The 15540-nt window shown below is 43.5% G+C and overlaps 1 protein-coding gene across 2 annotated transcripts in view; it reads right to left on the reverse strand.

The window, feature by feature from the left end:
• The window catches only part of PCMT1 (protein-L-isoaspartate (D-aspartate) O-methyltransferase), a 36921-nt gene extending 27683 nt beyond the window's left edge, over positions 1-9238 (reverse strand). For both annotated transcript variants that reach the window (XM_069010677.1, XM_069010679.1), the window contains exon 1: positions 8980-9238. In XM_069010677.1, coding sequence (XP_068866778.1) covers positions 8980-9238 — 259 coding nt within the window. The remainder of the gene's footprint in view (positions 1-8979) is intronic.
• Between the last annotated feature and the right edge of the window lie 6302 nt (positions 9239-15540).

Below are 15540 nucleotides of genomic sequence, written 5' to 3' on the forward strand. Positions count from 1 at the left end.
CTGCTGGCCATGCTGCTTTGGATGCAGCCCAGGACAGGTCGCTCTCAACAAACTTGCAGAGGGTGCACTCAATTCCACTGTCAATGTCACTGACAAAGTTAAACAACACCAGTCCAAGTGCTGACCCCTGAGGAACACTACTCGTCATGGTCTACACTCGGATGCTGAGCTTTTGACAACTCTTTTGAGTGCTACCACCCAGTCTTATCCATCTAATGGTCCATCTGTCTAATCCATGCCTCCCACTTTTAGAGACATAGATATAGTGCAGGACCGCGTCAAATGACAGTCTCCATCTGACCCATGCAAATCAGCTAGCAACTTTCAAGAGGAAAGTGGGCTGGAACAGAACCACATCCTGATTCGCAAGCAATGTGAAGTTCACTGGTTTTAAGCACCTGATCAACCAACATTTTTAAAGTCAAGGTCTTTTTGTTTGGGCAGAGGAAGAAAAGTTGGGAAAGAACGTGATTCAGTTAATAGATTTTTATTTAAGTAACGAGCATAGCAAGACTTCACTGTAAAGCATGAACACAAAGAAAGCACTTTGAGCAAGAAGTGACGCATCAGCACCATAAAATCCAGTAACGGACACTGACCCTAAAACATACAAAGCTCTTTGTGCTTAAGAAATCGAAAGTAGGTGTTTGTAAACAAGTGTTTCTTATACCACTCATACATGCAAACTTCTTGTACTTTGCTGATAATTTAAGAGCTATTTGTCTCAAACATTCAGCTGCCTATCTAATGTCACTGTGATTTGGATTCAAAATAATACATTATCCAAACAGGATGATGCATACAACTCACTGGAAGGAATCAGTTAAGAGTCTATCGTTCAGAGACGAAACAACAGAAAGACTGGGGAAAGCAAAGGTGCATCAGAGCTAATCTTACAGTCCAGAAGTTAAACACAAATGTCAAATCCCATGAAAACCCCAAAGTGATAGAAAATAAAAATAATGGGAATAATAATAGTAATAGTAATAATAGCAATAGTAGTAGTAGTAGTAATAATAATAATAATAATGATGATGATGATGATAAATATTCAATTATTCATTTAAATGCTACTCAAAACCTGCAGAGGTAAAACAACATGGGAATCATAAGCTAGGCTCAACACAACCAACTAGTATACTAGTAAGCTTCAGTTAAATACAAACTTACCTGTCAACATTTCACTTTTACTTCAAGGTATTTACTTCCCTATTTAATAAGAATCACCTTCAAAAACAACCCATCCATTCTGGTATAACAGGTAAGAGTTTTCTATTTATTTTCATGGATCTGAAAGTCTGCGGGTAACTAATTTAGACATTTTAACCACAGCCGTTTTGCCCCCTCCTGCTGTAGGCCAGTGTTGCAAAGTTGGTATTAACCATTTTCTTCTCTGGGGGAGGAGAAAAGCCTGCTAACACAGCCTTCCAGCACACAGATTTATACAGAAGTTCTCTGTAATGCACTCACATTTACCTTAATGGTTATGTTGATTTTGTCTAAATCTGTATCAGCAGCTGAATGAAGAAACTTTGGGGAGTACATGAAAGAAGAAAGTAACTTTAAGGTTGATATCAGCATGCAAAACCATAAAACCACACCTTCCAATGAACTTTAACACCGGTGTGCAGATGAAGGAGACAACCTCCAAGCACTCCTCAATCCCTCAACATTTGGGAGGACTGAACTTCACCTACACATCACATGGAAAGTCAAAACTGAAGAGCTCAATACAAACTGGCAACGACCATCAGTAGTAACTAAAAAATGTTGCAGAGGTTAAGATAAACTTAGCTGGATCAGACAGATAGACAAGGAACTCTCTTCACAGTAAAGCTTGAGGCACAACTACTTACAGCTTTAGTAGATCTGTAAAGAAAGGCAGATGGTGCACATCTCACACCTTACTGAGCAGATTCCATGCAACCACTCTGCAGATCTGTTTTCAGAAAAGCCAATGCTGTTAAGACCAGCAGCTAGACCACATGCACAGTTTGTTATTATGAAGGTGGTTTCATTAAGACAAGCACTAGTACTACACGAAAACTGAGGATCAGAAAATCAGCAAAACATAACCCTGACTCTTGGAACAAAACGACTGTCCAACAAAGAGCTGTCCAACTAGCAGAAATTAGGAAGAATTTCTGAAGCTATATTTCAACAGTGCAAGCATTTAAAACTATTTTGTGCTCAAGTCCACTACTGAAGTATTCAGGTTCTGAAGTCTTAAAACATAACTCACAAGTCAGCCAGTCCAGGAGAAGTCCAGTTTACTGATCTCAAGCTTTGAAAGAGTTCACTTTGTTTTTGTCAAATGTTGGTAATTTAAATTAAAATTTAAAACATTATTAAAATTAACCTAATAAAAAATTTAATAAAATTATTTAAAGTGTTATGTAGCACTAAAGAACATGACTTTGAAGGATAACATTCACATAAACAATAATTCTAAAGAACATGAATATTATGCATTTCTTTCTAGGCTTTCCAGTACTCTTAGTGATCTCTTGATACCACATCAGGATTAAAGAAACAGTAGTATTAAAAGAAAAGCTTGGAATTATATTGAAGGTAAACCATAGGAGATTCCCTCTTTTTAAAATGCCTACATGCAACAGTAATAACCTGTTTTGGACAGATTTGCAGTATCATTTCCATTTTGCTATGGATTACTAGGCAGCTGCAGACCACCAGGAAAAAATCATACCATGCCATTATATCCACATACAAAAATAAAAATATATCTTCAATCAAGCAAAAGAACTAAACATTTTTTAATTAAAATTATTTATTAGGTGTTATAAAGATTTTGATGTAAACAATCAGCCAAAAAATGCCCTCTTTTTTCTTTGAATGACTGAGGACTTGGACTTTGATGCACTGGATTTTGGGAGTTTCTGGGAAAGTATGGGTATGTTTTTAACATTACACTGACACCCTGTCTAACATTAAGGGAAAAAAACCCATGCCAACAACAAAAGAACCAGTTAAGAACACAATCTTAATTTACACACCAATAAAATGTAATCAATGTTCTTAAATTTGGGTTGGGTTTTTTTCTTTCTGTTATCATTTCCTACTATCTGGGATATTTCATTGTCTTGATTTACCCGAAGGCCTGCCTCTTAAAAGATCAAGGGTATAGAAATTCCTTCAAAACATTTCACAAACACTTAAATCTTAAAAATAAAAAAGTTTTACAGCAACTCCTTTGGGCAATGATTCAAATTACTTGCTAACAAATTTTTTTTAAAATCTCAATGCTCCAAAAAATAGCATCACAGATTTCAAGTCTGCCACCTGAGACATGAACCAAATTTAAGAAATTTTAGATATTTTTAAATTAACATATCAGTGGATGTGTTATTTTTTAATTTAAAAAATAGTTCAATTTCCAACCATTTCACTACCTGGTCATAAGTTACAATGCTTAGTCACTGAAGCCTCAATACAGTTATGATTGTCATACATGAAATCCCTATTTGTGCTTGGTCTTTGCATATTAAGTGCTCTAATTAATTAATTTTGAGTTAAATATTTTTAAATTGAATGTTAAAATTAACCCATCAGCCCAGGTACCAAAAATTAAGTTCCATTAATCACTTGTACACCATAAGAGTTATCTTTCCTGTGTTTACTGTATACTTTTACAAGTGTTTTAAGATGTTGGATGTATTTTAGTACCTTTTTTAGGTGTTTTTACTTGTACTTTGGTTCCAATGCAGATCTCAAAACCCCAGTTCCAACAAACAGCCCAGCCCCATAGCCATTACCCTGTAAGCTCCATGGCAACCTGAATTTTAATGACCCTTATCTCAACTAGTACCACCCCTCTGACAAGGATGAGCCATTGGTGGACAGAGATAATCTGTCAAAGGGAAAACACCAATCACTTTAAACCCTGTGGGCAGGCTGTGGGCGGAGCAAAGGCACTATAAAACAAGGAGTACGATAAAGGCACGCCCCTTCTCTCCAGCCTTGAGGTGGAGTTCGGTGCTGGGAAGGCGTACTCCTATCAAGGAACTTTTAGTAATTTTTTTTGGCTTTTGGACCAGCCAAAAGCCAGCCTAGCACTGCAAGCCCTTTTTCTCTACCTGAGGTCCAGTGCTGTTTCAAACAGAAGATCAAAACTCCCTGCACTCCTGGGGCATACCATCTACCGAGCCATAGGATCCAAAATTTTTATATTTTGCTAATTTTTGCAATTTTTCCATTTTTCTGTTTTTAATAAATTATCTTAATTTTCAACTAAGAGTTGTCTCATTTCTTACATGATGAAGGAAATGGTAGTCACTGAATGCATCCAACAGGCAGCATAAGTGCTTGTACAGGGGAGTCATTAAATTTGGTCTAATTTTCCATTATTATTTCCCTTCTTCATGTTCATCCAAGTTACATTACTCTTCCTTATGCAAAATTAGATAGATGTAAAAGAGATTTAGATAAACCAAGGGAAAAAACATGACGGGGAAAATAAAACAAAACCAATGTTTACTTCTTGCTGAACCTAGCTTAGGCTTACTACATCTGATGCTTTCCCATTCATGGCAGTTCCCAAAGAGATTTGTCCTCAGCAACCAGAAACCAGCACCAAAGGTGCAGATTCATTGTAGATAAGCCTTCATCATGACAAAGCATGCCAAGATGTCATTTTTAATTATTTAACATCTAAATAATTAAAACACTTGGAGAAATATCTTTAACGTTTTTAAAAATAGAATTCTCAAACCCTGATAATATCTGAGTATATACTGATTTGAAGCATCATTCACACTGAAAAATTAGGATTCTAGTCTTATGCGAGGTGCAAAATTCTATGGAATTTGTGGCATCTTATAAATTAGAATTAATACCTTTTGTGATACAAGTTTATTAGGTGAGGAAGGTAAAAGAATGTAGCAAGAAACAAATCCACAGATGGTTAACAACATCTGATGGTTAGCCACAGCCAAGCTAACTCACCTTCACTTTCACTGAGAAATGTGGATTCAAGAGCAGGTATAGGTGATGAAAACACCACTGGCACAACATGATCAGAGAAATAAGCAAAGCAAGCTTGTCATATGGCAGCATGACATACTGACTGGAGGAGAAAGGCACAATAAGGAAACTTAATGAACTTTGATTGTTTGTGGATTGTCCTGATTGGACAGGAAACCAATTTTTCAGTCCTTCAGGTGGGAAAGAAAAGCTGATTTCTAAGATGTTGGCATGTAAAGTAACAGGACCTGGCAAAAGCCCAAGTATGAAAGACAGAAGGAAATCAAAATGATCTAACAATGACCTATCAGCAGATAGCTGAAGATACAGAGAGAGGGGGGAAAAAAGTTACAGATTTAAAATCAAAATACTTTCAACCAAGCAAGATAACAGTATTATTTTACTCCTTCCTCAGCACCTCTATGTGGAAGATTCACAATAAAAAGAAACTCCTGTCAGAGTTACTTATTTAAACACAGGCAATTATTTCTGTGTTTAGCATGATTTCTAACCCTACAGTAACCTGCATTTAGATAGCTTCCTAGAAATGCTGTCTGCTAAAAGGCCTTACTTTAAATATATTTTAGGGGCAAAGCTTACCCGAATTTGAAGGCATATATTCAACTATTTTCAATTAGGAAGCAAAGATTTAAATAATTACTCTGTAAAGGTGAAAAATATGTGTTTTAAGTAGCTTTAATGCAGAAAAAATTATTCGGATTAAAAAAAGGGATTTTTTAAAACTTAGAAGTACTTTCAAGAATCACTGAAACAAAGCAGCTGAACACCTCGTAGCAACAGCACATTCAAGGACAGCGTTTTTGTTGTGAAGAGTGTGTTTTAAACAAGTTTATTTTGTGTATGTCAAATTGTGCATCTATTAACAGATGCCTCAAATTAACAGTGCAAAAACTGTTTACAAAGTTAAAAATAAGAAACCAAAACAATGTACTGCAATATTATTTAGTCACTTGTCCCTAAGCATGTACTAAACAAAATTCCAGGGCCCTCTTTAATAGTTTGCCCCTTTTAAGAGAGGACAGCAAAGATAAGGCTTATAAAGAATAACTGCCTAAATCTGCATTGCAAATACCCAAAATTACTTGTCACTGCCCTAACACAATGATTGTTACCACTACAGAAAAGTTAATTCTATAGTTAAGGCAACAGTGAAGTCAGCACTAAAGCAAATGTCATGAAATGGAGAACTTTATTGCCACAAAACAGAAGCACTAGTAACTGTCAACAACAACTTATAATGAAAAATAATCTTTATAGCTGTTTTAAAGGAAAAGAACATGTAGCCTACAGGAATCTTCCAGTGATGTTTTTATTTGGAAGCAAAACCAGATTAATAAATTCCCATTCTCCTCAGTCCCCATTTACCCACAACAAAGTTCACTGCTTCTCCAACCATAATAGTTCAACAGCTTACAGACACTGAGGAGTTTAAATCTTGATGTTTCACGAATCATGAGAAAGTGACCCAGTCTTACAGCACTGCCTCCCTCACAAGCAATTCTACAAGAATGGTCAAGAGAAGAATTGTGGCACAAAGGCAGGAGCAAGAACCTCTCAACCAGGATTTGCTGCAGTAGACACATACTGTGTCACTAAAACCTGCATTATTTTCTTTAAGTTATGCAAAACATACACTACATTACACACTCATTTACTAAGTTATACACAAGACAAACACCAGACAACATCAAATTAACCTCATCCAGTTTGCATTCTTACTTTTAGCATAAAATGCTGTAAATGCTATGTAGCTGTTATTAGAGAAGGGAAAATACATTGAGAGAGTCTACTACTTCAAAAGAATTCTCTGGAACATTTTAGTCTTTCTGTAACCAATAATTTTTAAGTTTGTTAAAATATATCTGGGAGAATTGTATCATATTAAACAGTACTTTCTTCTAAATCTGTTTCAAACTTTAGCAACAAGGTATCATCTTACCTGAGGAACTCTAACTTGAAAGTTATGGTCGTAACTCAGCAGTTGCTTAGCACTGATAAAGCCCTACACCATAACCAGAGTCCCACCAAAGTTGACAACACAATCTTGCTGCAAGATCAAAAGCCTCTGTGCTTCCACAATATTTTATTGCCAATCCACTATCTCCCTGTTTAACACCACTCAAAACATTTTGGCATGCATATGCAAAACACAGAGGGGGAAAATACAGACTGTAATTTTCCAGAAAATTACCATCACTGCATACTTTGAGATTACAATATTAAGCACTTCTATTTTACTTTCCTCTTCCTATACTACTATTGCTGTGTACTAACCACAATGGTTTTTAGCTTTGTAATTGTTATTATTTGCAACACCCTAAACAGCTTCCATGTGTTGAAAAACTGTCATTGTCTTCTGCAACAAAGAAACTGGTTTTGCCTTCAGGTTCTGAGCGCCACAGACTATTCTGGCAATAATTGCTTTTTGGATATATTTTGGAGCTTAACATTGATTTTTACATCAGAAAGTTTTTCCCTGCTGTGTAAGAGAACAGTATTTCACTAAAACAGTATTTATAGCCCTTTCAGTTTCAGAACAAAACAAAACAAAAAAATGCATTGCAACTCTTGTAACTAGAGAAGTTGTTATCTATTTATTAAACACATTTTTACAATTAAATTCTATAATAATTAGTAGTTTTTACAAGGAAACTGAAAGTCACTTCAGCATGTATTATTCTGCTGGATGTGATAGTTCTCAAAAGAAAATACTGGGAAAGACCACAGGATCAGATGATCTAACATAAGCAGAGAAAAGGAGAAAGAAGAAAACAAGGGTGATTCTCCTATGACTCCAGAATAACGAGGAGGCCACATAGCTGAACTTGTCTGTGGTCTTGTAGTATCACTAAAATAGGAGACAACTGCCATAACACAAGCTCTAAATCTACGTCCTTTTACGTCTAGGACACGGACTTGAGAAAAAGAGAAAAGGCGAGGAGCAGAGAAGAGAGACACTGTAAGTATATTTAAGACCGGTTAATTCTACGCTAATATGAAAAATGGAAGCTCTGAGTACAGAAGGTGTTGTCGCTCCGTCCTCTGAGGACCCGCAGACTTCAGGATGTACTGAAGTACACCGGCGAGGAAGGGCCCGCCCGACACCTTCCACATTCAGCACGGGGACAGCACAAACCCTCGGTGAGCGCAAGGAGCGCCCGGTGCCGGGCAGCCACCGCAAAGCTCGGCTGTCACAGCACGAGTCCGCAACCCCGACAGCTCGTCTCCTCTCCTCGCGGTCCCAGCCCACCCCTCCGAGCGGAGCCACTCCGAACCCCGCCGGGGAGGGCGGAGGAGGGACTGCTGCCACACGCCCCTTTCACCCAACACAAACAGCCGCGGCCTCTTCGGCGCGTTTCCCAAACACGGGCGGCTCCCGCTGCGTTGTTCAGCCCAGGCCTGAAAGAGCGGAGGGCGCCCGCCGACACCACCGCTCCCGCCGCCCGCCGGCCGGAGAGAAGCCAGACGGACGCCGATCCCGGTGCGTGCGGTGGATCACGGGCCCTCCGGCACTGCCGCCGCGGCCCCGCCTCAACTCGCACAAGGCACACAGGGACGAGGCGCCGGGAACGGGGCCGGGGAGGGGGGGACGCGGCGAGCAGGGAACAGCCACGGCCGCCGCACGGCGCTTCCCCTCCGGGACCGCCATCGGTGCCGCCCTGCCCGCCGCATTGCCTCCCGCAACAACAGCCCGGCCCGCCCTGCGACACCGGCCGCCGCCCGGACACACACCCCCCGCCCGGGCACACACCCCCCGCCCGGGCACGCACGGACACACCCCCAGCCGGACACAGAGACACGCACATACAAGGACGGACAGACGGACAACACGGACACACGCGGCCGGGCGCCGGCGCCGCTCCCTGTGACAGTTGGCGGCGAGTCGGGCGGGCGCCGCGGGAGCGCGCGATCGCTAACGGTCACCGGGCGGCCGGTAACGGCCGCCCCACAGCCCAGGCGCCCCGCCCCGGGACTCACTGCGGAGGTTGTGGATGAGCTCGGAGTGGCTGGCGCCGCCCGACTTCCAGGCCATCGCTAGGCACACTCTGCGGAGCAGGTACAGAGCCGCCTTCAGCGCCGCGACTGCGCACAGCAGCTTCCCCAGGAAGGACACAACCTCCAGCGCCGATACAGGCGCCGCCTCCTCGCCACCTCCTCCCGCGGCCGCCGCCGCTGCGGCTGCCGCGCGCTCGCCGAGGGGAGGGGCCACGCGCCCACCGCCCCGCGCGCCCGACATGCCCCGGCCGCCGCCGCCGCTCCGCCGGCCCGCGCTGTGCCCCCCCGCGCATGCGCGCCCACCGAGCCCAGGGGCGCGCGTGGGGAGATCCTCGCGCGCCGGGGCGGGGATGCTCAGCGGCTGCTCCCGACCCGCGCGTTTGGCTGCCGGGGCCCTGGATCCCGCGCTAGCGGCGAGACTCCGGTCCTGCCCTCGCCCCAGAAACAGCGGCGGAGCGGGAGGCGCGGGTTTATGAATTTAGGAGCTCTGTTAATGAATGAGATAGCGAAACGGCACTCGGAGAGCACACACTTTCCCCCCTGGCCCGGCCTTGGGCGCTGCCGTGACACAAGTCGGTACACGCCTGGTACCGGAGAAGGCGGTGTCGGGGCTGGCGAGCCCCATCACGGCCCCGTGGTGGCGGCGGCGGCGGCGCCAGCTCCCGGCCCAGCGCGCGACCCGCCGCCCTTGCGACGGAGCCAATTAGCGGCGTCCCCCGGCGCGGTGTTTTGCATGGGGCGCGCCTATTGGCCGCGGCCAGCCCGCACGGGCCAGGCCTACGTGTTGGAGGCTGCCATTGGTCAGGGGGCGTGGGAGCTGCGCGTGCCGTGTGTGTCCCGGGCAGGCGACGGTGGCGGCGGGGGAAGGCAGGTGCGGCCCGGCACCTGGGAAACACTGAGAAAATTGGAGCGAGGTGGAAGGTTATGGAGAGTTGGCTTAGCCATATATTGGCTAAACGCTGCCAAAGTACCGATATTCCACAGGAGCATCTACCGGTGCAATGCCGACGACAGAGGACAAAGTTGGAAATTAAAATTCCTTTTAAAAGGATGTCCAGGTCAGTAGCTCAGAATTTAGTAAATGCTGATGGGACTTTATTCTGTCCCAGCATAGGCCCACGATGAAGCAGCAATCTTAAGGGGAAAGTAGCACTTTCAGATCCTCCCACATCCCATAACATAATGAGGAAAACCAGAGAATTTACTTCCTACAGTAATGTAGTATTCCTGCCTGCTCTGAAACTCCTTTATGATCAATTTCACCACCAATATTCATTTGCCACCTGTTACTTATATACGTTTCTATTGTTTAAAGGGAAAGCATATACCATCTTTGCTATTTGGGGGAACCCACTGTCAGTGCTGTGACTTCTGCATTTGTGCTGCCTTCTGGTCCCTGTAAATGGGCTTCACACACCTGGGAATAGTTTTCTGCGCTTCCTTTCTTAACCAGGCACACTGGCACAGGTGTGGTACCAGACGGCAGGGTTTTCAGTTCTTGGCTTTTGAAACATGATATGTAACTATGGACAGGTAGGCCCTATCAATAGTATATTGTATAAACATTGGGGAAAATAAGGTGTCATCCAGCAGATATCATTTCCAGCATTATATTGTATCAGAACTGCTTTTAAAAAACAAGGACACAGCCTAAAATACCACCATGGGAGATTACACAGATTACATCTTCTGTCAGAGAGCCCATCTTGGCTGGGAGTGTTGAACCTGTTCCAGCTCCACACAACACATGTATTTCATCCAATCATTGCTGGTTCAGGTGAAGAAAATGAGGTGAAGGTGGGAATCTGCTTCTCTACTTTGCAGTCAGTCCAGGGCAAATCTGATAGTTGTTCAATGCATATACCGGATCCCATTCATAGACTTCCCATCTGATTCTTTTAATCCTGGAGACAGATCCACTGCTTCATTCTGTATTCTCCATCTAGCTTCTCCTAAGCATGATCTGGCAACTGCAGTCCATGTGAGGCTCCCAGCCTGTCCCAGAATATAAAAGGTCTCCCTATTACACCCAGTGGGCTGAGAGAGAAGGAAAGAAGCCATGGAGTTAGAGGAATTCCCAATGGGCAGCAAGTACAGAGAACAGACAGATATTGTAAAAGTACAGCACAGAACTACTTATTTATTTTAAATGGAAAAGACATTTTCTGTTGTCAGATGCAAGCAAACTGCATTGCTCTCACATAGAGAGGTTGTTGGCAAGAAAATAGCTGGCCCATGTTTAAAAGCATTCCAGGGATACTTACCCCCTTGGGAGACCAGAAACACAAGAGAAACCATTTACATACAAACTGATGCTGCTTACCAGGAGCAGCTTGAATTAGACCTAGGCTTGTCACAGAGCACCAAGAGTGAGCCTGCATTTCTCTCTTAGGAGTTTGCAGTCTTGCCCAGTCACTTTCTGACTGAGTATACCTATTTGCCATGTTCTTGACAAGAGTATTCAGAGAATTAAAACAAGAGTGGGCCTTCCTTAGCAATATCTGGGGTGTCTTGGGTGGATACCAGGCATGTGTGAAGGAAACAGCATTTGGCTTGGCAGGCTTCCAGGAGCTCTAAGACAAGCTAAGTTGCCTCAAAAGGCCCTGGGAAACTAACATGCATCAATAGTGGCAGGATGCACCCATTTACGCAGTAAACAAATGTAAGAGCCCCAAATTCTTTCTGTTCTACAATCCCAGGCCATAAGTCCATTTTTAAAAACTATTAGGAGCACATCCATTGAGATGAAACTAAAAGCAACATAGCCATTCTTTACTAGAATAAAATACAAGCAGAAATTTTAAAAAGTTTGTTTTCTGGCCATCATCATTCATGTGGAACCTCTCCATTTGCTCTGATACTCAGGATACTTGTATCCTACTCCCCCTCATTTGTCCAAACCAGTATGAGCACCTTGATGCCTGGATGCCCACTGTCAATTGCAGGCACCTTTATCTTCCACATGTAGAGCCATCTCCCTAGAACTCTTCAGGGAGCTGCTGCATGGATGGTCCTCTTAGGCAAGAGGCACAGGAATGCCAGCAGCCAGAGTGGGCCATCATATGATTGTTCTGACACGAAGATCCCACTAACTGTAAGCACATCGGCTCTCTCTCCTTTGCTGCACACTCACCCACATCCCAATCCTCTAGCTGTACTTACATACATTTATATATAAACCCCTCCAAGCTACTATTTCTGTTTCATCCCTTCCCTCCCACCTCATAAGCCCATTGGATTTTTTAAAAATTCTTTGAATTTAGAAAGAATTTGAAAAATTGCTCATCACTGTCTGCTCCCATCTGCTTCTGCATACCACAAGCAGAAAATTCCTTGTGAAATGTTCCTGCTGTACATTTCCGCAGTTATGTCCCAAACCCTACACTAATTGGCTTTTACACCTACACACACTCCTCTCCCTGACTCCATTCTGTTTTTTAACTTAATCACTCTCCTTCATCTCATTTCTTTTCCTATCAGCTCAAGCCAGTTTGGTGTGCACCTTCCTTTTGTATTACCATTTCAGAAGTTTACATTATTTTGAACTCCACATCCATGTTTTCCCAGCTCTGCACTCAAAGATGAGGTGAGAAGGACCCAGTCACATCAGCGACTTTCCCCATTAGGGAGCAGCAGAACTGGGATCCCTTCGTGAAGGAAAGTGAGCTTTCCAGATGACACCTTCCAGATGACACAGCAGGACACCATCCCACAGTGTCCAAGAAAAGCAAGCAGAGCAGGACTGGGGACAGAAATGGTTTTGCCACCAAGCAAAGTGACAAGTCAAACCCCAAGTCAAGCCAGCCATCAAATTTGGGCAACACGGCTGAGCACAGGCCCTCTACAACACAGCTCAGGCCAAGAGCAGGGTGCCCCAGCCCAGATGGGAGCTCCAGCCAAGGGCAAGGCTTATGTGTGCACTCAGGGCCTGGCCTTCTGCTGTTACATCCTCCCTGCAGTACCTGGGCACAGTGACTGTACTGGTTCAAGAGCTTGAACTGGGCACAACTACAGGAATTCTTACCAGCTGTAAACATTGTTTTGGCATCTCCAAATAACTTTCTTTAAATATTGTTCAATGATGATGGGAGGAAAGCAGAATATAAGCAAATCGAATTCAGAATTAGCTTTATCCTGCCCTAGTAGAACCACTGATCTAGTAAGTGCCTTTGTTCTCAGGGCCCCTGCCTTCTATCAGAGAGACAGGCATGCTTTGAGTTTCCTTCCCTTTCACTCACACTCCTAGCTTTAGCCATATTTAAGGATAATCCATAGATGCTCCTTGTTGTCTCAGCTGATATGTTTGGACTCAACTCTCAGAGTAAGCTTCATCTAGACTTAATGTCCTTTTTGAAAAGCTCAGAAATATTAGATAAGGCACATTTCCTCCTTTTATGTGTTTATTTAAATCTGCCATTACACTGAAATTATATACTAACACAGTACACATCTTTCATAGGGATCAAGCACAGAGAATATATTTAAAGGTTTACAAAGCAGCCCTAAATCTATCACAGCTCTCACTTCCGTCATATAACATGCTGCCAACATTTTCTTTAAAAAATGTAGGACAGGGAAGAAAAACTGTGACTGTTCTTTTCCTCTAAGTGAAAATAAGGCTGTATGTCCAACTTACTTCCCTTAATACTTGCTTTTGAACAAGCAATCCTAAGCAAAGAAAGAAACCCTCCAAAAGCATAAGGTAAAAAATACACACAGAAATCACAAACTAACCAACAGAAATATTTGCCTAATAAAACTTTCAATAATCCCAAAGTGTTTTCTCTTCAATTTTAGCTATCTTGTCTGTAGCTGTATTCTGAGGCTGCCTATCGATATTTCTCACAAGTGTTGTAAGAATTAGCTGAAAATACCCTTGGAGTCGACAGTGACTTGCAGAACTGCTGTTAGCAGCTTAATAAAGGGTGCCAGAAGCATTTGCTACTGTAGAATAACAATGCTACTGTCATGTGCAACAAAGCTGTTTTAAGGGATGTTTGCAGTATGGTAGACTACTATAGCATCCAGCTTTTGGAATATGTTCAGTGTTGGATTCTGCTGAATGTAATTATGGAAAAAAAAGTTAAATTAAGTTCAGATGATGCATTAAGCATATAAAATATCACTAATTTGGTATCACACCTGAGGGATTACAAAACAGCATAGCAGACTTGATGAGGAACTCAAAAATGCTGTATAGAAGAAATCTGACAGATGCCTTTACCAGGAAAACTGCAATAACACGGGTGAAAATTTGTCCAAGCCACTGTTAAATCCATCTGAAAGAACCTCTGAGACCCGGCAGCATCAGCTTTGAAAAAAAGATGCAGCAGAAAACAAAGTTGTAAAAATCTTTGTGAGAAAGACCCTTACCGGACTGCAGTGACTGGACCGATAGTCTCATCCTCTGAAATGACAACTGACAACATAACTATGTCAGCCTTTAGTTTACAACTAACTGCTGAACTTTTTATTGCATAGTTGTTTAGGTCTCAAGTGAAATACTAGAAAGGAGATACATGTGTGCTCCTGTTTGATTTAACATACTATTTGGGACAAAAAAAAATATTCTGTTTATTTCTGTATAGGTAGGAATCTGTCAGAGCAAGGAGAGTATCACTTGGAATTATCCGAGTTATCATGGTTTGACCCCAGCAAGCAAGTACCAGGCAGATATTTGGTCACATAAGACCTACAAAACCCCCCATCTCACCCCAGGGGGAATGGGGAGAAGGGCTGGAATAAAACAAAGGTAAAAAACATGGGTTGAGATAATAACTTCTCTCTTAATGACTCTAATATTTAAATCAAAGAAGATAAGTAGCCTGTCCCTGGGCAGCAGTTGGTCCCTCATGGCCAATGCCCCCCAGTTTATATAGTGACTGTGCTATTCTGTGGCATGGAATATCCCTTCGGCCAGTTTGGGTCACCTGTCCTGGCCATGCTGCCTCTTGGCTTCTCGTGCACCTGCTCACCGGCAGAGCGAGGACTGAAAAGACCTCGACTTGGGGTAAGCACCACTCAGCAACAAGTAACGCATCAGTGTGTTATCACAGCATTCTCACACTAAATCCCAAACACAGCGCTGTGGCAGCTACTAGGAAGAAAGTTAACCCTGTCCCAGCTGAAATCAGGGCTTGCTTAAAAGCAGATGTAGACCAGAGATGCTTAGTCGCCGTGTAAGTCACTCATTTTGAGAAAACAGACGTTGGTGCACGTCATGCAAAGCTGACACACAGACACAACGTTCCGGCAGACGCGGCCCAGCCGAGCAGACAGGTAACACAGCAGCACGATCCCGTATTTCCTCCTCTCCGGACCCGACCAGCAACCGACGCCGAGCCGACAGCCGGTGCACCGGCCCGCAGGCGCCAGGCAGGGCACACCAGGTCCCGGTAACCGCGGGCAGCCGGCGCCGAGCGGCTCTCACAAGCGGCGGGGCCGCGGCCGCCGCGCCGCTCCCGGCACGGCCCGCCCGCGCGCGCCCCCGGCCTGTCCCTCCGCGCTCGCCGTCGCGCCGCAGCCAATCAGCGCGCGCGGCGC

The sequence above is a fragment of the Aphelocoma coerulescens genome, chromosome 3, assembly GCF_041296385.1.
Source record: "Aphelocoma coerulescens isolate FSJ_1873_10779 chromosome 3, UR_Acoe_1.0, whole genome shotgun sequence".
NCBI classification, from domain to species: domain Eukaryota; kingdom Metazoa; phylum Chordata; class Aves; order Passeriformes; family Corvidae; genus Aphelocoma; species Aphelocoma coerulescens.